Source organism: Sinohyriopsis cumingii, unplaced genomic scaffold (assembly GCF_028554795.1).
Source record: "Sinohyriopsis cumingii isolate HCF-2022 unplaced genomic scaffold, ASM2855479v2 utg003604l, whole genome shotgun sequence".
In the NCBI taxonomy this organism is placed as follows: Eukaryota; Metazoa; Mollusca; class Bivalvia; order Unionida; family Unionidae; genus Sinohyriopsis; species Sinohyriopsis cumingii.
In genome coordinates this window covers 64,153-90,575 of record NW_028316545.1, presented here as the reverse complement: position 1 = coordinate 90,575, position 26,423 = coordinate 64,153, and the positions used below count along the sequence as shown (strand labels likewise).

Sequence of the window (26,423 nt, the reverse complement as noted above, 5' to 3'; positions counted from 1 at the left end):
TTCACACTCCTCATTTTAATTGGTTTTGCTAAATGTTCATGTCACACTGTATATTCCATATGAATTTACTGATTCTTAGTTACCGAAATAAAAAATGTGGTTAGTAAAGATGTTCAATTATTTACATGGAAAATTATTCATTTCAATTAAGTAAATTTCATTTCTGTAAATATTTGTGTAATGACTTTTTTAATAGGAGCTCTTAACTGTGTCACAGAACAACGATAAGGAGTTGTACTTGTTCATTTTTACGTTAATATTATTTGCTTCAAAACGATTCTGAGACCATGACCTAGAATAGGAAGACAGACGTTGATAGTATGTGATTAAGGTTTTTAAGCATGCACTCACGCATGGTGCGGTACAATAATTTATTGTGATTTTTATAATGTTGAAAATACCTCTTTGTGTTATTATGATTTAAAGCTCACAGCTGGGCTCAACCATACCTTAAGAGTTGAATACTATTTAGAGCTTGCAAAACGTAAATTAATTGTGGGTCGATAAACATATTCCATACTTCTAGCGTTGATCATAGGTAGTTTTCGATTGCACGTAAACAATAGGCGATTATTTGGGGACATTTATCATTGCCTAGTTAATTATTGGTGACCTTGCCAGCTCTTTAAATGCTGCAGTAAAATGTTGATGTTTATGTATGTATATTTTAAAAAACAAAGAAACATTTGTCATCAGAGACCTCGGAAAGACCTATTATTCTCGCAATTTCTTTAGATTGTTTCAATTTCCATACATTTTCAACGTGTACATCTCAGTTGAAGTTTATAAATATGTTAATACTTTTATCTGTGTTTCCATGAAACATCAGACAGAAAATAAATTAAACAATAGCAAACATGTGTTATCCTTTGCAGACGAAATGTCAAAAGTAAAACAGCGAGTTGGCAGGACAGAAAAAGACTTAAGAGACGCTGTTGCAAATTTAGAAACCCTAGAAGGCAGGGTTGAAAGTTTGGAAAAAGGTAATTTCGGTAGATCAGCTAAGTAATGTTTTGAATCAGCAATCAAGAAACAATGACCAATCTTAAAATATTTATTTTAACTTCGAGAGGACAAAAGAAAGAGAGAAACTTTGATATTCCTTTCAGTGTTTTTAATTTGGCTGGATTTATTGGTAAATGAATTTGTTTCTAAATGTCCTGATTCTACCCGTCTTTCAGCCGAACTATCTTTCAGCTTTCATTATGCCTCTGACAGAAATGTTTGTAAAACGTGCTCGTCCGTGTTGTCATCTATCCGTATCTCAGTTCACACGTACGTGTTGTCATCTATTCGTCTCTCAGTTCACACGTCCGTGTTGTCATATATCCGTCTCTGAGTTCACACGTCCGTGTTATCATCTATCCGTCTCTGAGTTCACACGTAAGTGTTGTCATCTATCCGTCTCTCAGTTCACACGTCCGTGTTGTCATCTATCCGTCTCTCATTTCACACGTCCGTGATGTCATCTACCCGTCTCTCGGTTCACACGTCCGTCCTGCTTATGAAAATGTTATTTTTCTTAAGTCACTGCCTGCAGATTTTCTAAAATTAACCACGCATGTGATCTGATGAAATAACGTTGTTTCTGTTGGAAAGTATACAACGTTCAACAATGTAACGTTTCCTTTAAGGTCGATTTTCCGACATTGCTTTCTTATTCAACATAACAACTACAGTTTAGTTTCACCTATCATTATAAACATTTTAATAGCCGTTTCAAACCAAGATATAAGTAAAGTGGTGATCATGCATTGTGTGTTGTTGACACGTAGAATATTATTATGTCAAACATGCACGCTCGTATTTTGTACTGCAATACATAGAAGGCCCTTATCAATGTTTATGTAAATTGTCAAAGATATAGAATTTTATTTCAATAAAGCCTATTTCTTATTCGATTTTTATTTGTCACAGGATTCTAAATGAAGTCGCAAGACTTCATCTGAATAGCGCTAAATATATAGCATAACCTAGCTGCGATATAGATATGAAAACAAGACTTGTTTTCATTATCATAGCAAAAATGAAATATTTGCTACAACATAGTTCAATGGCACATGCTCGGTCCATATGTTTAGACAGGAAAACTTTACAATGAATACTTGAAAGCAGAATATTCATTGAGAATTATGACCTTATATGTTAAGCAACGAAATTACAGGCTGCGACAGTGTTCATTAAATCCATACGTATTCATTTGGACATATGTTCAATATGTGACCGATATTCATACGAAACTCAACAGAGATTGATACCAAGAAATATTGCATAAACCACATATTTTTGTAAAATGATTTTATCGTATTCACAATAAGAGTAATGAATTAAACATTTGTTTGTTGCCAGATCAAAATATGATAAAGTATCTGCAATATATTTCACCACAGCGAAAAAGATAAAAATGACATTTTCACTGAATCCTTCCTGAATGACACGTACGCAAAACAAAAAGTATTCCCGTACGCAAAAGGTGGTTACAGTTCAGAGCTTAACATTTGTTATTTAGCTGGTGGCTCATATCTACCATTGGCAGAGAATACAATCTCTACCTATAACCGTTTTCTATTCAGATAAACCAATATCTGCAACTAATATATAATTATGCATATATCGATTTAATTAAAATGTTTTATCAAGTTAAAAACGAAATATGAAATGATTAGTTTGTGAAAGATTATGTATATGATTGTATGGATTTCATTCGCGGAGTACTGTTAAAGCAATGTTTGACTTTTCAATTTTTGTTTTGAAGCACACAAGTGCAAACGTTTTATTCATCGCATATATGACGTGTAATTTACGCGCTTTTTCTGATCATTTCTTTCTCCTACAGTTTTCATTGCAAACTTTTAAAATGTTATGGACTGTCTTATATAGATGTGAAAAAAAGATAATATCCATATTGTGGAAATCGTAAATAACGAGTAATTTTGCATCAGAAGAAAAACGTAAATGTGTTTTTTCCTTGCCGCATTCTTTATTTCATGTTTTTATTTAACCTCTGTTTTTAGAGCCTATTGAAGCAAAAAAAGAGTGGGACAGTCTGCGTAAGTCATTTCCATGGACGAAATTCGTTAGTCTCTTGAGAGAATCTTTAAAGTGTTGTGATTTTTCTCAACTATGCACCATTCAATTTCTTGTCAAAGTATTCACAAAATGTAGAGATTTACCAAATAAATCTTATCATGATGTATGAAGATGTACGCTGAAAAGCTGCATAGATTTAAGTGACGAAAGTAAAATGCACGTTTAGTTATGATTGATAACTAATTATGATTTATCTCCCTTTTGATGATGATTGGATGCAGATGATAGTTTTAATTCTTCCAAAACCCAGTTAAGGTGATTCGGAAAAGAAACTAGTATCATACAAGAGATCAATTCCGAAATATACAGATATAGTTTTCTCTTAGGATATTGGCGTTTATTGCTATATTGCATTATATGAGTGTATGGATGCAAGAAGTGCTTCATTTAAACACGCTCTATAAAATGAAATTATACCACAACGATGCAACTTTTTATCCGATGACGTGAAACTTAAATACAAATACAAGACGGTCTATTTCAACACTTACCATTCTCCTCTGTTCGCTTTGTTGCAGCAAAAGAAAGAAAAACTGTCATTAACAAGATGGAACAACAAAGGATTATTGGTACTATCTGATTTCTCTGCAAATTCTAATGCTATGTAAAACATATATACTAAACATAATTACACAAGTAATACTACTACTACTGCTACTACTACTACTAATAATGATAATAATACTTGTAATATTTATTATCATACCATCAATAAATACGAATCAAGGTCATATGAATTGTAGCAACATAAACCTAAATATAACCAAACAGATGTATATACTCTCTCTCTCTCTCTCTCTCTCTCTGTATATGCAGTTTAAATATTTTCTTGCCTGACACTAACCACTTTCATAAGGAAATAGATTTCCGTATAAATATAAGCACTGCTACATCAGAAAAAATCCATTCCCCAACGTTGTCATGTACTGTTGAAATGAGTTAGTGAGGTGTGTTTAAAGCGCTTCTATTTCATAGTAGAGAATTCGTAGCTGGCGAATACTTTGGGTTTCATATCATGCTACAATTGCAAACTATACTGTAGTATACGGGCACATGAGTGACACAAACATACAAAACTAACCACGAATTGTTTTGGCTATGATCAGTCTATTAAATGCCTGTAAATAAAAGCCCAACGAACAACAATAAAAGGTTTGTCTACGCGCTATTGTGTGCGCAATCTCGCGACCTAGCGCCATTTTCTTTAACACAAGTGCATCACTGGGTACTATTCGATTAAATTACTTGCAATAAAAAGTTTTACCGTGTTAAGTTCCATGATTTCTTATGTAGCCTTGAAATATCTGTTTGACCCGGTGACCTTCCCGAAATTTAAATTTTAAACCGTTTACACTGGTCAACAGTGAAATCATTACTGACTTGAAAAGGCCCTAATCTGTAGTATTTTGGTGTGCCGAACACGAATATAACCGTGAAAAATTTGTATTGGCTCTCGTTTTGAAGATATTCATATACCTCATTTTCTATGTTTCACTGTGTAAATTTCTCCAGTAGGACTGCAGCAACATCCGGAATAATGATGTAACATTGCATACTACCATCATGCTCACATCATCCACAGTTGATTGCATCATTTTCTGATGCAATGCAATACTAATGCCATGCGGCTGCTGAAGTAAGTTGACGTCAGCAGTGTACTATACATGTGTAGGCCTATTATACTAATGCCAGGCGGCTGCTGAAGCTGACGTAAGCAGTGTACTATATAAAGCCCAATCAGATAGGTTCAGCATTTAAAATATTTTAGACGTTGTGCGAGACAGTTCAAGCTACTGTTACATAAAACTTATTATTTTATCCATTTACGTACAATAAAGAACAGTAATGCCTCGAAAGTGTGTTAATACCGCGGACAATTTTTGCTATATTTGTGGGGAAGTGACATTTGCCAACCAGAAGAAAAGTATCAATTCTCAAGTGAAGAAGGCATGTCATCTTTACTTCGGATGCAAGGTTGGTGACCAAGACAAGCCTTGGGCTCCGCATATATGCTGTGCTACATGTACAACACAGCTTTCACAGTGGTTGAATTGCAAAAGGTCATCAATGCCGTTTGCAGTCCCAATGGTGTGGAGAGAGCCAAGCAACCACCTAAATGACTGTTACTTCTGCTTGGTTCCTCCTCTTTCCGGCGGAATAACGAAGCGAAAGAAGTCGAGAATAGTCTACCCAAACATTCCGTCTGCATTGAGACCAGTTCCACATGGTGAGGGACTTCCTATTCCAGAACCTCCAGCAGAATATTCTCTTGATTCATCTGACGAAGACAAAGGTGAGTCGACCTGTTCTTCTCCTGGTCCATCAGCATGCAGTGATCCAGATTTTCACTGTGGTGCATCATCAACCCCACACAGAATAACACAGGAAGAACTAAATGACCTGATTCGTGATTTGGACTTATCAAAGAACAAGGCAGAATTGCTAGGATCAAGACTCCAACAATGGAATCTTCTAGAAGAAGATGTCACAATTACTGCATATCGAAAGCGCCACCAGCAATTGGAGCCTTTCTTCAGAAAGGAAAGTAATCTGATATTCTGTTCCGATATTGAGGGCCTCATGAATGCTTTAAAAATCACTCATGACCCACAATAATGGAGACTATTTGTGGACTCTTCGAAACTGAGTCTCAAGGCTGTGCTTTTGCACAATGGAAACATTCTTCCATCTATTCCAGTAGCGTATGCTGTCCACATGAAAGAGACATACGATAACTTAAGGCAGCTACTGAATTCCATTGAGTATAACAAGTACAGCTGGCACCTCTGTGGTGATTTGAAGGTAGTTGCCCTTTTAATGGGACTGCAGCAAGGATATACAAAATACATGTGTTTCTTATGCGAGTGGGATAGCCGAGCAAGGGAAATGCACTACATGAGGAAGGAATGGACTCACAGGCAGAATGTAGCCATTGGAGAGAAGAATATCCAACACCCAGCTCTGGTTGAGGCTCAGAAAATCTTGCTACCACCCCTTCACATCAAACTAGGTTTGATGAAGAACTTCGTGAAAGCCATTGACCGGACTTTGCCAGCATTCCGATACCTGCATGAAAAATTCCCTCGACTCAGCGAAGCAAAGATTAAAGAGGGAGTTTTTGTGGGTCCTCAGATTCGAGAGCTTTTCAAAGATGACCGGTTCAACAACTTGCTGGAAGGTGACGCGAAACAAGCATGGAATGCTTTTCGCCTAGTTTCTACAAACTTCCTCGGAAATGTTAGGGCAGAAAACTATAAGGAACTAGTAGAAGACATGTTGATGAAGTATAAGAAACTTGGCTGCAATATGTCTCTAAAGATTCACTTCCTTCATTCCCATTTGGATTTCTTTCCTAGCAACTGTGGTATTGTTAGTGATGAACACGGCGAACGTTTTCATCAAGATATCGCAACAATGGAACAAAGATACCAGGGAAAATGGTCCACTACAATGCTGGCTGACTACTGCTGGACACTCCTCAGAGATGCTCCCGAACAGCTGTACAAGAGACAGGCGAAGAAATCTAAGATGTAGTCAATGACTTGATTTTTTATAGGTAGGCTATTACAGTTGACCTTTTACTATTGGAATGCATTTCGTTATGTAAACATTAATTTCTTGCAGATTACAAAATAACTAGAGCCAATTTTGCAATTTGACTGTCATATTCGTGTTCAGCACATAAAAATTGATAAGAATTGACTAATTTTATTTCAGTAACATGACTTTTGTAAAAATTTGTTGTCCAGTGTTATCTGGAACTCTGACTCCAAATACAATAAGTCAACCTTTCCTTCAAAATGTTGACGAGACAATAACAGATATGTAGCATTGATTCACCTGAAGCTTGTCGCAAAAAATCATTCTGTGTAAGCGTTGTTTTCAAATTGTGTGGTTCATGAAAGAGCATATTATAACAAGCATAGCTATTGGCTTTGATAAGATGCTAAATAAAATAACGTATAAATTCAATTCTTATACTTAAATTGTAATTCTTAATTAAATTGTATAAAAAAGCCACAGTAAAATGAAGTTATTCAAAAACTTATTCGTGAAAACTTTTTTGGGGCAAAAGCCATCTTAAATAAAACTACATGCGAAGTTTGCATAGATAAGATTTGGAAAGGGAGAAGGGAGCACAGTTACACATGTAACTGGTAACTTTGTGCAAATCAAGTCCTTAATACATAACAGTTAACACTATTATTCTCTGCTGTCAGTAAGACGGCCACTGTACGAGTATTTAGGTAAGTCAGTTTGACGGCAGAAACCATGGATATATGATTATAATATTGACATAAAAGAAAATTTTCACTCTTTCTGTTATTTGTTGTTCTGCCTCCGGTCATGTTAAAGTCTCTGTTGTACAAATGTAAAAAAATAATACAGTGGCATACATTTGGTTAATATCACTATTCCTTCGGTTCCACTTGTATCCTTTAGTTTACAAGACAAAAGTTATTAATAGTTCGTAGATAAAAATGAAATATAGCACCAATAGCCCTGTTCGGTAAGTGCATCTTGAAATTACGTCCCTTGACGTGCTCTCCATTGCCGACGATAAGAAAAGTATAAACCACCACTTCCAGGGAGCAATTTCCAACAATAGCTAGGATACTTCTTGAATAGATTGCCATTTCTTTTATGTGCTCTGTGGATAGATGGACCCACAGGAACACATGGCATACATCGCTATTTAAAGAGGAGGTGGGGTTGGGGTAAAGCAATATGAGTTGCATGCTTTCTCAGTTGCAACCATGGGTAATAATTATCAATCTCCTGAGCACAAAACTCCAAATCAAGACTAAAATTTTCAGATTGTATAAATTTTATATAAATGGATGCTTGGATACAATATGTCAATACTGGTATGAACTTTATGTCAGGCTATTGTGGAAATAATCATGAAAAATTAGAAAAGATATGCACATAACTTTGATTTAATTTATACGTAAAATGTAGTATTATGAATATCCCTCTTTAAAGTTACTTAAAAAAGATGTATTGAAGTAGTACTTAGTTTATACTAGTTTTTAATACAATGCACACATACATTTATTCTAGAAATCACAATTTAAGGGAATATAAATTGAACAGCATACAAAATCTGAAAATACTATTTCAGTTCGTCTTTTCTTTTCTTTTAAAAGTATCCAACTAACACAGACGTTGATTGTTTTGACACTACTGATTTATGCATCACCTAATGGTTTTAAATCTTTCCCACTTTAAATATGTCTAGTAAAAAGTTCAGGGACAAGTACATGGAGGTAAATCTCATTCAATATGGTGACTATACAATTACCCTTTTGACTTGCTTCTCGCATCACGTTTAATGATCAGCAAAAAAAAATAATTACTTAATTAGAAACGACCAAGTAAACGATATAAGTATTGCACATATTGTGGTTAAATTTGCATATGAATAATGAATGAATCATTGGAAAATCACTGTGGCTTTTGTATCGCTGTATCGTTGCTTACAATTTAACCATGTGGCAAGTACTAAGTGGTTTATAGCTCTGTACAAGATTCATTCGAAAACATGTTTATATTAAGAAAAAGGAAAGGTATAATTAGAATGTTCAGTTGCATAATTTCTCAAAATGGAAATATTAAAGTCGTTATCTCATTTGCCTGTATCTAATTGACCGTGCGCAATTTCATCTATATAGTTGTCGCCAAGATGGCAAAAACCAGTCAAAGTTTGGTATTTCCCCAACAGGTTCATATATATTTTATTTCAATCTTAATATATATTAGTTTTCTTCGATGTACTTACATAAATTCGAAACCCATATTTCTTCACAAGCTTGCTATGTTGTTGTTGTTGTTATGGATAATTTGTATTTTCAAGTTTTAGTTATTCATTACCAAAAAGGAAGGATAAGTGCTTTGGTAAATTTATAAATGACACTTGTTTCTCTGTTTCTCCCGCATATTTAAAATTTACGGACCTTCAAGTTTATGCAAACTTTCCATCATTTGAAACAAAACTAGGGTAAACATTTATGTAAGCAAACAAACTACACATACAATTCTACTAAAATACACTTTAAATCTAGTTCAAAGTTTCATGTTATTAAGCGTGAAGTCCAAATTGTTTGAACGTGATCCAGTTTGATAGCAATAAATTATTATGTTTCATTGCAACTGACTCACTTATAACTCTTAAACTAAGAGCAAATAAAACATTTTACAATTTATTTCCTGCTGAAAGACTATTTCAAAAGCATCAGAGGTTTTAAATCAGTCGACGTTTCACGATTCAAGTAAAGAATGGTATTTTTCAGAGTATTTATGTTACGTACTTGTAACGTTTAAATTTGATGGATCGCCTTTTCCTTTCTTTAAATCTATTGCTACAATGCTCCCCGGAAGTAATTAATGTACGCACATTGCAAGAATGATAACTCTGCAGTTATTATTTAAGGGAGGTAAATAATGTTATCAAACTGTATCGAACTGGGCTATAGGCAGTGTTAAACTAAAATGTTTCAGTTCACGCAATCAGAAACTTAAGTACGTAATGGTTTCCAGCCATTTTACATGAATCCTTTATTTTCCTTTCATTTTATACGGGTGTATATCGCACATTTACATTGAAATAAATCAAGTTTTACATTTAATCACTGACACTTTGATATTATCATTTAAATATTTGACAGCTTAAAATATCTTTTTTAAATGTAGTTCTTTCTTCAATGTTGAATCATATTTGTGACTTTCTCGCTCTTCTAACAATCTTATCAAACATTTATCGACTTATTTTGAATATGTGCATAAGGTCTGTGGATTCTGTATAATTATTGACCAGTAACTGTATATTTACACTGAAAGGGGTGAAATCTTTAGCACTCACTGCAATTAAAATTAAGACTGCTTCCGTTGTATAAGGAAATTTGCCATGTTTCAGGAAAATAGGCTAATACTCGGAGAATGTCAAAAAAGGCAATGGAATAATTACCATGATTATTCTAAGTCTTATCATAAAATGTTTTATGAAGATGTTGAGTTTATTAGGGACTCTTCGGGAATTAGTTACCTCATACTTTTGATGACTTTTTAGAGTCTGACCCTTACAAACGATTTCGTTCTCAGCAGAGCAGTAACGATACTGATTTCTAAGCTTTTCGTTCTCTACAGTTTCAATGTAAACTAAACGTACTGGTTTCGTAGGTCCTTGATCTATATTCTTAACAATTCAGCCATCACAGTCCTTGAACGTAAATTGCACTTTGCATATATTAAATCTATAATTTTGAAACATTGCCCTAATATGGTGTTCTGATTCTGTTGCATATGGTGCTCGTAGTTATGTTTTCCTTTTTATTTCTCTTTGATTTTTAAAACTTTCTTGAAATACTTTTGTTCGTTTAGAAGAAGACTTGACGCACAAGGATGTTGCTTATGTGTAAAATTATTTCTACCTTTTTCAGATTCAAGCCAAAGGATATTACAACAACATAGGGCTCATGCTGAGAAAAACTTTGTTGAAACTCGAGCATACATACATGCAAATGAAATGCTGCGGCAACACAGTAGACTGATAATAGCAGGTAAATCAGGACAAGGTAAATCCTACATGGCCCATCAGCTCTTGATGAAAATCATCACCGACGACCCAAATATAAAACCTCTGATTCTATCTACTGTCGAGCAATGGAAAAGCCTAGTAGATTCATCAGTCAGATTTGGTATAATTGTTGATGACATGTGTGGGAAGATTTCCTTGAACGAAGGAGAATTAATGAAATGGAGTGAGGAATCTAAATATATGCAAAGTCTTATAGAAAATAGAAAACATGTCGTAATTTTTACAATGAAATCTTATTTCAATGAGAACATATTAGTGACCATGCAATCTCGTCCATTGTTTTCCACACAATTCATCCTGAACTTGGACAATATTAGATTAAAATTTGCAGAAAAAAACGAATTCGCTAAAACATACCTCAAAGAGTATGCTTTGAGCGCTGTTGAGGTATCAACTATATGTAAAACAGGTGAAGCAACGGTGGGATTTCCCCAGCTCTGCAAAGCTGCAGAGATGATTAAAGATAAGTCAAGATTATTCGACCTGTTTTCCAAACCTCACGAAATGATACTCGAGCAAATCAATCATTTCCGCCTGCATGACAATATGACCTATGGTTGCCTCGTTCTTGTGCTGTTGTCCAGAGGAAGACTTAACCTTCATTCAATCAGGGAGCATGCAAATGACCGTAAAAAGAAGGAAAACATAGCCTTTTCGATTTTTAGTTCATGTGGTATTCCTGATGTAGTACCTCTTAAAGTCTTACACACTCTCAGCTCTTTACAAGATACATACCTTTCATTTGATCCAAGTGACGAATCATATTCTTTTGGTCATGATTCCATTGAGGATGCTGTATTTTGTTCATATTTAGACTTCTTTCCTGAACAAACATTGCTTTACTGCCCATTGCAACTCATTTGCAAACGGTGCACAATCAAGTATGATTCTAAAGATATACAGACAACACCACAAGACAATACACTAATTTTGCAACCATATTGTCAAGCGCATCTAATCAATAGAATCACAACAGCGTTGAGGGAATGCATTCCATCGGATTTTAGAATTGTTTCGGAGGCAAATATTTGGACTTGCAAAAACTTTAGAAAAGCTTTTTTTGCAAAATTTAAAGAAATACATTTTATCGCTGACAAAGAAAACAATTCTCTTCTGGTGCATGCAGCAAATGCTAATAATCATGATCTTGTCGATGAGCTTCTACACGAATTGGACAATATTCCAGAGGATAAAAAGAAAAACATTGCTCAATTTCTTAATAAAAGTGCCCAAGCATCATGTGCCCACAAGGATACATATTTAATTGAGAAAATATGTAAACATGGTCGTGTGGATGTCACTGATATTCTTCCCAACTCCATTCAAAACGGATCTATAGATGCAGTAGAATTTCTATTGAAAAGTGGAGCTGATATTCAATACAGATCCAAAAAAGGAGAAAACCTGCTTCATATTGCATGCCTTCATGGAAGACTTGACCTTGTCAAATTTCTTCATTCAAAACATCCAAATCTTGTGAACGAATTCGACGGTGATGACCGAAGTGTCGGCCTATCGGTTGCTGCTGGGGGACGTGTTGACATTCTGGAATTTCTTTTAACATTGGGTTTAAATCCCATGTACACTGATCGAACAGGTTGGAACCTTCTGCATTATGCTTGTTGGCATGCGAACAAGGCTATGGCCGAACACTTAGCAGACAAATATCCCAAACTGCTCTACAGTGAAACAAAAGAGGGGTTATCTATCCTTATGTGTGCAGCATTTGGAGGAAGTATAAATATCTTTTTAAAAATCTATCAATTAATGGAAAACTCGTTAAAAGGTGAAACAAGTTCATATACAAATATGACCAATGACATCGGATATCTGACACGGAAAACAAACGATCAACAAACACTACTGCATATGTCATGCCTAAGAGGTCACCTAGAAATGGCGAAGTACTTGGCACAAACATATCCTACAATGCTCCATGAGGTGGACAACATGAAGAGAACACCGGCTCATAACGCTGCACACAGCGGCAATATCGCTGTATTAAGCTATCTAATTGATTGTGGCACAGATCCGTGGTGTAAAACCTCTGAGGAAGAGAACCTGCTTCACAGAGCATGCCTTAGTGGTCAGTTAGAAATGAGCAAACACTTGGTACAAACTTATCCTACAATGCTCCATGAGGTGGACAACATGAAGACAACACCGGCTCATAACGCTGCACACAGCGGCAATATCGCTGTATTAAGCTATCTAATTGATTGTGGCACAGATCCGTGGTGCAAAACCTCTCGGGAAGAGAACCTGCTTCACAGAGCATGCCTTAATGGTCAGATAGAAATGAGCAAACACTTGGTACAAACTTATCCTACAATGCTCCATGAGGTGGACAACATGAAGAGAACACCGGCTCATAACGCTGCACAGAGCGGCAATATCGCTGTATTAAGCTATCTAATTGATTGTGGCACAGATCCGTGGTGTAAAACCTCTGAGGAAGAGAACCTGCTTCACAGAGCATGCCTTAATGGTCAGATAGAAATGAGCAAACACTTGGTACAAACTTATCCTACAATGCTCCATGAGGTGGACAACATGAAGAGAACACCGGCTCATTACGCTGCACAGAGCGGCAATATCGCTGTATTACGCTATCTAATTGATTGTGGCACAGATCCGTGGTGTAAAACCTCTCGGGAAGAGAACCTGCTTCACAGAGCATGCCTTAATGGTCAGATAGAAATGAGCAAACACTTGGTACAAACTTATCCTACAATGCTCCATGAGGTGGACAACATGAAGAGAACACCGGCTCATTACGCTGCACAGAGCGGCAATATCGCTGTATTAAGCTATCTAATTGATTGTGGCACAGATCCGTGGTGTAAAACCTCTCGGGAAGAGAACCTGCTTCACAGAGCATGCCTTAATGGTCAGATAGAAATGAGCAAACACTTGGTACAAACTTATCCTACAATGCTCCATGAGGTGGACAACATGAAGAGAACACCGGCTCATTACGCTGCACAGAGCGGCAATATCGCTGTATTAAGCTATCTAATTGATTGTGGCACAGATCCGTGGTGTAAAACCTCTGAGGAAGAGAACCTGCTTCACAGAGCATGCCTTAATGGTCAGTTAGAAATGAGCAAACACTTGGTACAAACTTATCCTACAATGCTCCATGAGGTGGACAACATGAAAACAACACCGGCTCATAAGGCTGCACAGAGCGGCAATATCGCTGTATTAAGCTATCTAATTGATTGTGGCACAGATCCGTGGTGTAAAACCTCTGAGGAAGAGAACCTGCTTCACAGAGCATGCCTTAGTGGTCAGTTAGAAATGAGCAAACACTTGGTACAAACTTATCCTACAATGCTCCATGAGGTGGACAACATGAAGACAACACCGGCTCATAACGCTGCACAGAGCGGCAATATCGCTGTATTAAGCTATCTAATTGATTGTGGCACAGATCCGTGGTGTAAAACCTCTCGGGAAGAGAACCTGCTTCACAGAACATGCCTTAATGGTCAGATAGAAATGAGCAAACACTTGGTACAAACTTATCCTACAATGCTCCATGAGGTGGACAACATGAAGAGAACAACGGCTCATAAGGCTGCACAGAGCGGCAATATCGCTGTATTAAGCTATCTAATTGATTGTGGCACAGATCCGTGGTGTAAAACCTCTGAGGAAGAGAACCTGCTTCACAGAGCATGCCTTAGTGGTCAGTTAGAAATGAGCAAACACTTGGTACAAACTTATCCTACAATGCTCCATGAGGTGGACAACATGAAGAGAACACCGGCTCATAAGGCTGCACACAGCGGCAATATCGCTGTATTAAGCTATCTAATTGATTGTGGCACAGATCCGTGGTGTAAAACCTCTCGGGAAGAGAACCTGCTTCACAGAGCATGCCTTAATGGTCAGATAGAAATGAGCAAACACTTGGTACAAACTTATCCTACAATGCTCCATGAGGTGGACAACATGAAGAGAACACCGGCTCATTACGCTGCACAGAGCGGCAATATCGCTGTATTAAGCTATCTAATTGATTGTGGCACAGGTCCGTGGTGTAAAACCTCTCGGGAAGAGAACCTGCTTCACAGAGCATGCCTTAATGGTCAGATAGAAATGAGCAAACACTTGGTACAAACTTATCCTACAATGCTCCATGAGGTGGACAACAAGAAGAGAACACCGGCTCATTACGCTGCAAACAGCGGCAATATCGCTGTATTAAGCTATCTAATTGATTGTGGCACAGATCCGTGGTGTAAAACCTCTGAGGAAGAGAACCTGCTTCACAGAGCATGCCTTAATGGTCAGTTAGAAATGAGTAAACACTTGGTACAAACTTATCCTACAATGCTCCATGAGGTGGACAACATGAAAACAACACCGGCTCATAAGGCTGCACAGAGCGGCAATATCGCTGTATTAAGCTATCTAATTGATTGTGGCACAGATCCGTGGTGTAAAACCTCTGAGGAAGAGAACCTGCTTCACAGAGCATGCCTTAGTGGTCAGTTAGAAATGAGCAAACACTTGGTACAAACTTATCCTACAATGCTCCATGAGGTGGACAACATGAAGACAACACCGGCTCATAACGCTGCACACAGCGGCAATATCGCTGTATTAAGCTATCTAATTGATTGTGGCACAGATCCGTGGTGTAAAACCTCTGAGGAAGAGAACCTGCTTCACAGAGCATGCCTTAGTGGTCAGTTAGAAATGAGCAAACACTTGGTACAAACTTATCCTACAATGCTCCATGAGGTGGACAACATGAAGAGAACACCGGCTCATTACGCTGCACAGAGCGGCAATATCGCTGTATTAAGCTATCTAATTGATTGTGGCACAGATCCGTGGTTTAAAACCTCTGAGGAAGAGAACCTGCTTCACAGAGCATGCCTTAGTGGTCAGTTAGAAATGAGCAAACACTTGGTACAAACTTATCCTACAATGCTCCATGAGGTGGACAACATGAAGACAACACCGGCTCATAACGCTGCACACAGCGGCAATATCGCTGTATTAAGCTATCTAATTGATTGTGGCACAGATCCGTGGTGTAAAACCTCTCGGGAAGAGAACCTGCTTCACAGAGCATGCCTTAATGGTCAGTTAGAAATGAGCAAACACTTGGTACAAACTTATCCTACAATGCTCCATGAGATGGACAACATGAAGAGAACACCGGCTCATAAGGCTGCACACAGCGGCAATATCGCTGTATTAAGCTATCTAATTGATTGTGGCACAGATCCGTGGTGTAAAACCTCTGAGGAAGAGAACCTGCTTCACAGAGCATGCCTTAGTGGTCAGTTAGAAATGAGCAAACACTTGGTACAAACTTATCCTACAATGCTCCATGAGGTGGACAACATGAAGACAACACCGGCTCATAACGCTGCACAGAGCGGCAATATCGCTGTATTAAGCTATCTAATTGATTGTGGCACAGATCCGTGGTGTAAAACCTCTCGGGAAGAGAACCTGCTTCACAGAGCATGCCTTAATGGTCAGATAGAAATGAGCAAACACTTGGTACAAACTTATCCTACAATGCTCCATGAGATGGACAACATGAAGAGAACACCGGCTCATAAGGCTGCACAGAGCGGCAATATCGCTGTATTAAGCTATCTAATTGATTGTGGCACAGATCCGTGGTGTAAAACCTCTGAGGAAGAGAACCTGCTTCACAGAGCATGCCTTAGTGGTCAGTTAGAAATGAGCAAACACTTGGTACAAACTTATCCTACAATGCTCCATGAGGTGGACAACATGAAGAGAACACCGGCTCATTACGCTGCACAGAGCGGCAATATCGCTGTATTAAGCTATCTAATTGATTGTGGCACAGATCCGTGGTGTAAAACCTCTGATGGAGGGACCTTGCTGCACATAGCATGCCTTAGTGGTCAGTTAGAAATGAGCAAACACTTGGTACAAACTTATCCTACAATGCTCCATGAGGTGGACAACATGAAGAGAACACCGGCTCATTACGCTGCACAGAGCGGCAATATCGCTGTATTAAGCTATCTAATTGATTGTGGCACAGATCCGTGGTGTAAAACCTCTGATGGAGGGACCTTGCTGCACATAGCATGCCTTAGTGGTCAGTTAGAAATGAGCAAACACTTGGTACAAACTTATCCTACAATGCTCCATGAGGTGGACAACATGAAGAGAACACCGGCTCATAAGGCTGCACAGAGCGGCAATATCGCTGTATTAAGCTGTCTAATTGATTGTGGCACAGATCCGTGGTGTAAAACCTCTGATGGAGGGACCTTGCTGCACATAGCATGCCTTAGTGGTCAGTTAGAAATGAGCAAGCACTTGGTACAAACTTATCCTACAATGCTCCATGAGGTGGACCACATGAAGAAAACACCGGCTCAGTGTGCTGCAGTTAGTGGCAGCGCCTTTCATTTATGGTATTTAAGTGACTCTCCCTAAAATAAGGGCTCAGATGTATCTCTGGAGAGGAGAAAAGAAAGGAGAGAAAGAGGAAATGATAAACGTTGCCAACTGATGTAAAAAGAAAGCATGATACTTTGATGTTACTTCAGTCCGTTAATAAATCAGTCGTTCTGGTTTGATGACTGTTTCTCGAAATCTGTAGATCCAGAAAGCCAAGAACATTTAGGCTGGATCATATAGGGTAGTCGACTAATAAGACTAGATGAATTTAATTTGATCTGTACACCGTGTTCCAGTTATTTGTTGTTGTTCTTTTAATCTCCTGATTAAGGATGTACTGTTTGCTGGAGAGAAATAGTAATATATATATATATATATATATATATATATATATATATATATATATATATATATATATATATATATATATATATATATATATATATATATATATATATATATTCGGGACTAAAACACACTAAAAAATATTTGCTTAGTTTGTTAACGTATTATTACTCCAGCGCTTAGCGTTCGCTTTTAACATTACAGCTAACACAATGCAAAATAATTTCCAGAAACAGATGTAACGAATTAAAAAATCACGTGCTTCTGAGGAACGATTTATCGTCCCTACTTGTGGGTGTACTAATTGCTCTGACAGTACTGTTTGGGGACAGATTTTAATTATCGCAACGTTTATGCGAATAGTGAGTATATTATCATTGGTCTTATGGATCTTTCGGTCTGTGTGTCTGACCAGGATTTGAATGAATCTTTGTAGGATAGGTACGTACTTGATGCAAATGCATACCTTGGTTGGATTTATTTGATCTGACACAATCTGGGGACAGTTCTTTAACAATAGTCAAGAAGGGGGATAATGTGTAACTTCAGTTATTCGTCGCTTCTTTTGTTACTTTGGTCACAGGATTGTATTGAAATTTTAGTGGTACGAGTCTATAGTGGTAAAGTAAGAAACAAGAAAGAGCAAAAGCAACATATTTTGTATACTTAATATATAATTTATTTCCTTAAAACACGATGTGCAAAAGTAAAAAGAACTTACTGTATTGTGAATGAAATCCTAAAGTTCCAAATGTTCTATCAATTCCAAACGTATCGAGTAATCCGAATGAGTTCCCAAGGTATTCTGACTTATGTTCTGCGGTGTAATGATGTATCAACAGTACATAATAATCGCTACGATATATTCCCAAAATGACTTCAAATGAGTTCACAGTAATTCCGTGACAGCTATAAATACACAAATTGTCTTTAAATGAATTTATAGTAATTCTCCTGGCAGCTATTAAATATTCAAATGGCCGTAAGTGAATCCACAGCATTTCGTGACAGCTATTATTCAAGTTAATCTGAATATTTCGAACACCGTAACTCTATCAAATTAAATAAATTTGTCTCAATAATTGAATATATTTTAAGACGGGTGGTACTATTAAACATGCCTAATTCTACATGATAATTATGTTAGATAGGTTACTAATATGCAATAGGTAGTGCCGCACATTCATAATCTCAACCGTAAACAGATCAGTTCTTTTAACACTGACTAATCATATATTAGGTCATCCTGGCCTGCAGTCAGATCACGTTATGTTTGCTTCATTAATAGTACATCTTAACCTTGAAACTCATGAATTAATTTACCCACGTGACACCTGACTCATATTTAAAGTGCGAACTTACGATCGATAAGAAATGTAATACTTAAAATATTATTAATTAAATAACCCTTGCAAACCATAATCATGAATGATAATATATATAATATAGGTATACATAACAATAGTCTAGATAAGTTATTGGTGTACATGAGCAATACAGTTTAATTCTTTTTCCTCTGACTCACCGTTTGTAAATATCTTTCAAATTATTACAGGCTAATGTCATATTCGTAACTGAGTTTGTCATTAGTTCTACGCATGCGCTGCCTTTAGAATTGCATTAAAACTTTGTGCACATATGGTTTTATAGATGTTCAATAATGTTTTAGTTTATCCCTCTGTGCCATCTTTGGGCATTGTTTAGAATAATATTGTCGATAAAATGTGAATTTCGAGATTGAAGCTTATTGTTGAGAAACGGAAATTTTGAGGATTCGTTTCTTTTTAATATTTATGCAGCCATAGACAATATTATTTATGGAAATTTAAACAAGTGTGGAAATAACTCTAATCTTTGATTGTGCCAAAGTTTTTGAGCAATTGGAAACATGTATTGTTTGGCATATATAAAATTATGTCCAGAAGGAAATGCCTGATGAGCGGAAATCAGCATGTTTGTTACTAATGTAGGTCAAGTATAAATCAATGTACATAGACTGTAGACCAAGAGCTCTGTTCTTTCATATTAAGATATATCTCAGGCAAGGAGAAATGTGAAGATCTTAGTTTCTTATCCAGTTAATGTTTGAGGGTTTGGCTGTCATACTTTAAAATCAGTAAGCACTGCCATTTCATGTTCATGCACTGTACCATCCCTCAGTAAGCACTGCCCTTTCATGTTCATTCACTGTACTATCCCTCAGTAAGCACTGCCCTTTCATGTTCATGCACTGTACCATCCCTCATTAAGTACTGCCCTTTCATGTTCATGCACTGTACTATCCCTCAGTAAGCACTGCCCTTTCATGTTCATGCACTGTACCATCCCTCTGATCTTCAGGCACGGTCAAAGTCATTTGAAAGTGAAAACATACGTGTAACTGCATCAGAGACAGAGAGAAAGAAGCACGGGTGACATAATATTCCTTTGAATTACTTGTGCATTAGATAATATTCAAATAACAAACAACACATACATCAATATATGTGAGCAAACATTCGATTTGCAAAGAAGTTACTCCTAGAAGCTTGGCTTAGGATTCTCAAATGCGCTCAGTGATATATACGAACGCAATTTTGTTGTGTCACGTCAATAGAATGGCTTTATTTCATTCTATATGACTTCACAATTGAGAATATAACCGCTCCGGTTGCCTAGAGATTATAGCGTCCACCTTGGATGCGGGAGGTCGTGGGTTCGATCCCCGGCCGAGTCATACCAAAGACTTACAAAAATGACACTGACAGCTGCCTCGCTTGGCGCTCAGTATTAAGAGGTTAATGTTAGGACTGGTCGGCCTGGATAATGTGACTGGGTGGGACATCATGCTACATGTCTGCGGCATGATGCCCCAGTGCTAGACATCACTGTAAACTGCCACACTGCAGACATCGTAGCGATGTGACTGAAACATTGTAAGAAGCTACGTTAAAAATCCAAATCACACACACACACACACACACACACACACACACACACACACACACAATTGAGAATCATAGCTGAGCTGCAGTCAAATAATGTATGTAGAACCCGTCCAAGAGGAATGGTACTGTAATAGCCAAAGTGCTACAAATGAAAACGTTATTTAGTCACAGCAATTATCTAAATGTTATTAATCTGAAAATAGAAGAATTACCCCATCTAGTTACTCAGAAACAAAATATTTAACAAAATTGTCGGTGTAAAAATACGATAATAGAGCAAGTCGCGCATACATTACACAATTTCCTAACATCGTGCATGAGAGTTAGTGAGAGATGGATGAATAACAAGTTGTCTATCATATATCCTCTAATACTAACACGCAAATAACAGAGATCTACAAGACGAAGATGAAAATACTTCACATATGTGTTGATGAAAGCATCATAATGTTAAAACACTGTCATGGTACATTAGGAGGTTGATTCTAATACTACTATTACAGAGACTAATTTTAGTTCATGATCAACGTTAGCGGCGGCCCAATATTTCCCAATATAAGTCTAAGCCAATATTGTTATTTAATATTTAACTTATCTATTATTTTCTTCCATTAGACAGGCATTAAAAATAGTCTGTGCAGAAGGGCCTGAAAGTGCAATAATGGTAATGTTTCAATGTGCAAAGAGCGGTTGTTTGGTTGTCTTTTTCTTACAAATGGTGTAATAAATCTAATTACAATATTCTTGGCACAGTATTAAATATATCATCGTCAAGTACGATAAACAGCGTTCTGTACACATAAAGAATACACATGCATTTACTTAGGTCTATGTTTACTTGAGCTATCTTGATTTATATAAATACAATTATTTCATTCTAAGTTCGAAAACAGTAACCATTGAGATGTAAATTTTCTTGGAACATAAAGCACATATAATCTACTCTTGCGCTGCAATGGTCGCTTTGTTCATATGACCAAATTGGTTTAATTTTACTTTACAAGAAGATGATGCTTGTATTTAACACAGTCGACCTTTACATGCAACGATAACTTACATGTTAGAGAATTTTAACTCGTATTTTACGTAAACGACACCCATCCCATTACCTCTATGCGCCGTCCCCTAAGCACTATATGTTCTGTTTGGCATATGTTTTGTAATCATATATATATATATATATATATATATATATATATATATATATATATATATATATATATATATATATATATATATATATATATATATATATATAATTTTTCATATCAGATATTGCATTATTTTGCATAGACCTACAATGCATTTCCTGTAAATGCAAATAAGTACTGTGCTTATGTTATTTTATATAATTTTTATTGTGAAGATAGACTTGATTATGATTACCAAGCTTGCAAAAGAAAAGCGGAGTTAGCTGTGTAGTCATAAGAACCAGATTAAATATGAATTATTTCCTTTTATCTTTTCGCACTCGTCATCTCTTTTATGGGATGGGATAATTAAATATTATTGTGATCAAATTTATATTTTTTATAACAGTGATATAAACAATATATGATGTGGTATGAAATAAGCCCCAAATCGATGAAATATTGATATATACCATCACATATGTACTTTTAATTGATCTTGAGATTTATTGTAATATATTAATGTTACAAATGGTTTTGAATTGCTGGGAGTTTCTGTTCCTATAGCCTTTAATTTTGACTTGTACAAACGCTATTTTGATCCTTTCATCTATTTCATTTTTACTATTTGTTGTAGGTAGGTAGGCAATGGTAGGTAGGCAATGGTAGGCAGGCAATGGTTGGTAGGTCGGCAATGGTAGGTAGGTTGGTAGGTAGGCAATGGTTGGTAGGTAGGCAATGGTAGGTAGGTAACCTGTTCAACAGTTTCTACCCGTAGCTTTACAAACCGTAATTGTTACTGACATATGACAACCAATCCACTTGAAATATAGAGCCTCTAGGATACGTTACATGCATTGATGTGGCATTGGGAACTTATGCTCGAGGGTAATAATTCTGAGGAAAGAGGTAGGCTAAATCATACTGCATGCCATAAAATTCTGCCCAACCCTAAACACAACCCTTCAATAGTGAGTTTCACTGGCCCACGCTGGTAATGGTTTGGAATACTTTGTCAGGGTGATTAGGCAATCAAATTTGGTTAATGTTTTAATGTATCAATATAGATAGCATTATTACATGAAAAGTTGGCATCAATAATGAAACAACAGAAATATATTTTACTTTGATCTTGCATGTAATATTCATTTATAGACAAATGCATAATTGAAACTGAAGAATTATTAAGTTTTCTCCGCTGGCTACTTCATGTGTAGTAATGGTGAATATAACAGAATTACTGTATGTTATGTATATTTGATTTAATTATATCTGATTTACTATATATTTATTTCAATGTATTGTTTGTCAGTTTTACATTTTAATTTTTTTAATATATGATATTGCAATGTAAATTTATTCACTAGAGATGAATCTTTTTTTCAGAAAATAGTTTGACCTTGACTGTTAGTTTATAAATACCAGGTGTTGATCTAAATCCTGACCTTGTTTCAAAATTTGTGGCAATCACGTAAACAAGGTCTATTTTATTTTAAAAGGATTGGTTGTTGTCGAGGTCATGATGGGTCTTCGTCTGTAAGATGTAAACTATTTTTTTTTATTTTTTATCTCTTAGAGTAAAATGATTGGTTTTCGTCAGGGACACACTGGGTATACAAGTACTTAAATTTCTATAAGCTTCCAGAAGATGATCACGTGACCCCTTGTTTACGTTTTTGGAAACGATATAATCTGTTTTGGAGACTTATTTTCAGTAGAAGCTGGGCTCTTAAACTGGAAGTTGTATGTTGTGCTGTTTGGAGTTATTTCAAATTACTTGGATTCAAAAGGATTAATTCTGTTATTTTTCTGGAAAATACATGTGCTCATGTGAAATTCTTAATCAAAGACAGTTCTTATAAGACATTCATTTAACTTTCCAAAACCGGAGTGATAATTCTTGTTTCTACAATAAACTGTAGACTTCAACACTACAGATTGCAGCATACGTCATCGTCTTCCATCTTGAATTCTTCGTCGGGATTCGAACTTGAAATCAGTAGAACATTTTTTATTAGGACTTCAAAAAATTGTATTCGTCAATTATTCATGGATTATTTTTGGATTTTATTCTATAAAACCTCAGTTCATATTTTTTCATTTTTACAGAATTTTTCCAGGGAAATAAATTATTGTATTTTTTCAAAGTTTGTTGTTTTCACTCTTTCTTATGTTGCTGTTTATTCGAGCCTAAACGCGTGACATAAGATGTATATGGTGTTGACTTGAGCAGACATTGTCATAGCATATATGCCTCTAAAGAGGACTTTACATGGTTGGGAATTTAAGGGTGAAAAATGATATATTAGATGTTTACAAAGTGAAGCATTAATGGTAGTGTCCGACTGAGGTTTTAATCCATCGACTGATTCAGTCCACACCCCTGAAATAATTGATATTGCTAAAATTTCTATTCCTCTACAACAGAGGTGGTCAAAATTGGTGCCCTCATAACATTTCTGTCCGACTCACAAAACGTTTTAAAATAAGAATTACCTGCTGCGATAAGCTTTGGATAAGCGCATGCGCATAATCAGCAAATAGTTATTAGTGTATTTACTTTGTTTTTGGACAATAGATCATGATCCAATTTAATTAATATAATATAGTCCCGTGACGACTTACTAATATTCGTGGATCTCCCACCTGCTTTACAACGAAGACTTTCTTCCGATGGATTATACTCGTAACAATATTATTATAATGATTATTATTATTATTGCATAAGTACGTAATGCCTTGACATGCAGCATCCGGTTTCGACGTGCCATTTAAGTAATGTCATGATGGAGGTTACGATAGTTTATCCCCCATGAAGTTTGGTCATCTTGGTAATAAATCAATTGAGTATGCGCACACCCAAGGATTATAATCAGTCAAAGTGACCAATAATAATACAAGAGAACAGCCATGGGGGATACAAGGTGGTGATTTATAGCAGCAACCACTACAAAATTATCGCTACGGTTAACGTCTTCGAGGTTGTTTATTATTATAATGATTTGCATGTTGAAGTTTTAAGTCAAGCTTATAGAACAAATTTCTGTACTGCTGCAAATAGGATTATTGATTGTCACTACACCGTGTGGATATTTTCTGTATAATACACGGGCAAAGAATGTTTGCATTAAAGAATTACCATGGTATATAGTGGCGAAAACTTCAGAAAGATGTTTATAGTACTTTGAGAGAATTTATGAAAATATCTAATAGTGGCATTAATATTTCAGTAGATTGGAGTGTGTGTAATATTAAAAAAGAGTAAACCGCTGTTTCCTTTTAATGCATCATACAGATTTATCAAAATGGCCAAAAATATGTTATATTCGTTTCCAAATATAAATCGGAACAAATTGATAAATATTTCGAGAAAAACCTGACAAGTCATTATTTGAGATTGCGCAAGACAATGTAAAGGCGCTAACGTTGCGTACAGCTTAATGCTACAATTACGATGATAACCAAGAGTTTTTGTATAATTGAAATATACCTTTATTTCATTAAAATACAAAGTGAAAGAATTGAAAATAACTTACGGTGGTTAATGAATTCCTAAAATTCTAAATGTTCTATCAATTCTAATAGATCCAAGTAATCCGAATAAGTTCCAAAGATATTCCGAACGATAGCTGTAATGTCCGTATGTGCTAACACCACAGAAGAATTAATGTTTTAAATATAATGTCCTTTAACTGATTCAAAGTAAAATCCAGTAGAGATATAATTCCAAAAATGTAATTGAATGTTTCATGGTCAATTCGTACTGCTATTAATTTATCAAAATGTCTCAGAATAAATGTTACAGCGCTTTAGTTCCAACAAATGATATTAAATAAATGAATCCATCAACGCAATGTGTCTCTTCCAAGAGCAATAATAGTTTAAGAAGGAATGATTCCGCGTACTAAATCACTTTTATAAAAAGATAATACGCAGTAGAAAACGAGACTTTATAATGAATCATTCTTATTTATAAATATTTTGCACTAAACAAAATCAGCTTTTCTGATTCTAGCCAATCACGAACTAGGTCAGTCTGACCTTTAAATAATACTAATATCCTGGTTGGATTACCTGATGTAAAGAGCAGAGACCATGGAATTTATGAACGAAATAGTATTACGAATTATACATTACCATTAAAATGTAATTAAGTAAAAGACCCTTACTAAAATCATAATTTTGAAAAAAATATACATAATATAGATGTACATAACACCTTCCCTCAAGGAAAGAAAGATTTATACAAGGAAACCTTGTTGTGGCATATTAGTCAAATATGCATGTAATTAATATTGCAGAAGAAGATGAAATAGACACCATGTATGTAAAATAATGCAATATAGTACTTTGAAACACGTGAAAGTGCGTCTGCACCCAAATTTTGCTTTCAGTTTGATGTGCATAACATCAATACAGTATGACTCTAACCTCCACTATTGCTTAAGTCTTTGATTCTTTTTTTTTTAATTTTATTAATGAAAGTAAAGGGGTTGTGATCGCTGAACACAGCAGTCAGAGACGGAGAGGCACTAAAACACTTCAAAATGTTGTAAGGCCAACATCAAAACTAAACATTCCTTCTGAATCGTGGAATAATGTATCTGGTGCTTATTCAATTTTCTTGAAAAATAACACACTGGATGATATACACCAATGTTGTCTTCCTGTACCAATATTCCACCAACCACAAAATAACTTGCTTCCCCAGTTTCAATGATTTAATAAAATCTGCCGCTGTAAAAACTTGTGCACTCTTGAGTATGGAATAATGAGACCACAATTTCCGTTAACATCTAGCAATACTCAATAATTGCATCAGTTGCTTTTTTATTGATAAGCACAGGGAATTCAGAGATAGCCTTAAACGTATCTTCTGTAGGTTTTATTTGGCCGTGTCCCAAAACATGTCCTAAAAAG

At 36.0% G+C, this 26,423-nt stretch overlaps 1 protein-coding gene and 2 long non-coding RNA genes across 3 annotated transcripts; 2 read left to right on the top strand and 1 right to left on the bottom strand.

Moving 5' to 3' along the window:
* The first annotated feature begins 880 nt into the window (after nt 1-880).
* On the top strand, nt 881-17,443 carry LOC149769518 (uncharacterized). The gene is made up of 2 exons (XM_089949858.1): nt 881-983; nt 10,530-17,443. Exons 1-2 carry the CDS (start codon nt 881-883, stop codon nt 17,135-17,137), a joined length of 6,711 nt encoding a protein of 2,236 aa, XP_089805984.1. The 3' UTR covers nt 17,138-17,443.
* Nucleotides 17,444-19,629: 2,186 nt separating this feature from the next.
* On the bottom strand, nt 19,630-21,602 carry LOC149769517 (uncharacterized). Its single transcript, XR_016419127.1, has 2 exons — nt 20,480-21,602; nt 19,630-20,320 (listed from the first exon to the last, which is right to left on the bottom strand). It is a non-coding gene; the product is annotated as an uncharacterized LOC149769517 (long non-coding RNA).
* A 34-nt stretch (nt 21,603-21,636) lies between these two features.
* On the top strand, nt 21,637-23,650 carry LOC149769516 (uncharacterized). Its single transcript, XR_016419126.1, has 2 exons — nt 21,637-22,158; nt 22,217-23,650. It is a non-coding gene; the product is annotated as an uncharacterized LOC149769516 (long non-coding RNA).
* Nucleotides 23,651-26,423: the final 2,773 nt, after the last annotated feature.

Coding starts and splice junctions, on each gene's coding strand:
- LOC149769518 (XM_089949858.1), top strand. CDS start 881: ATGTCAAAAGTAAAACAGCGAGTTGGCAGGACAGAAAAAGACTTAAGA. Junction 984..10,529: donor GGTTGAAAGTTTGGAAAAAG/GTAATTTCGGTA, acceptor TACCTTTTTCAG/ATTCAAGCCAAAGGATATTA.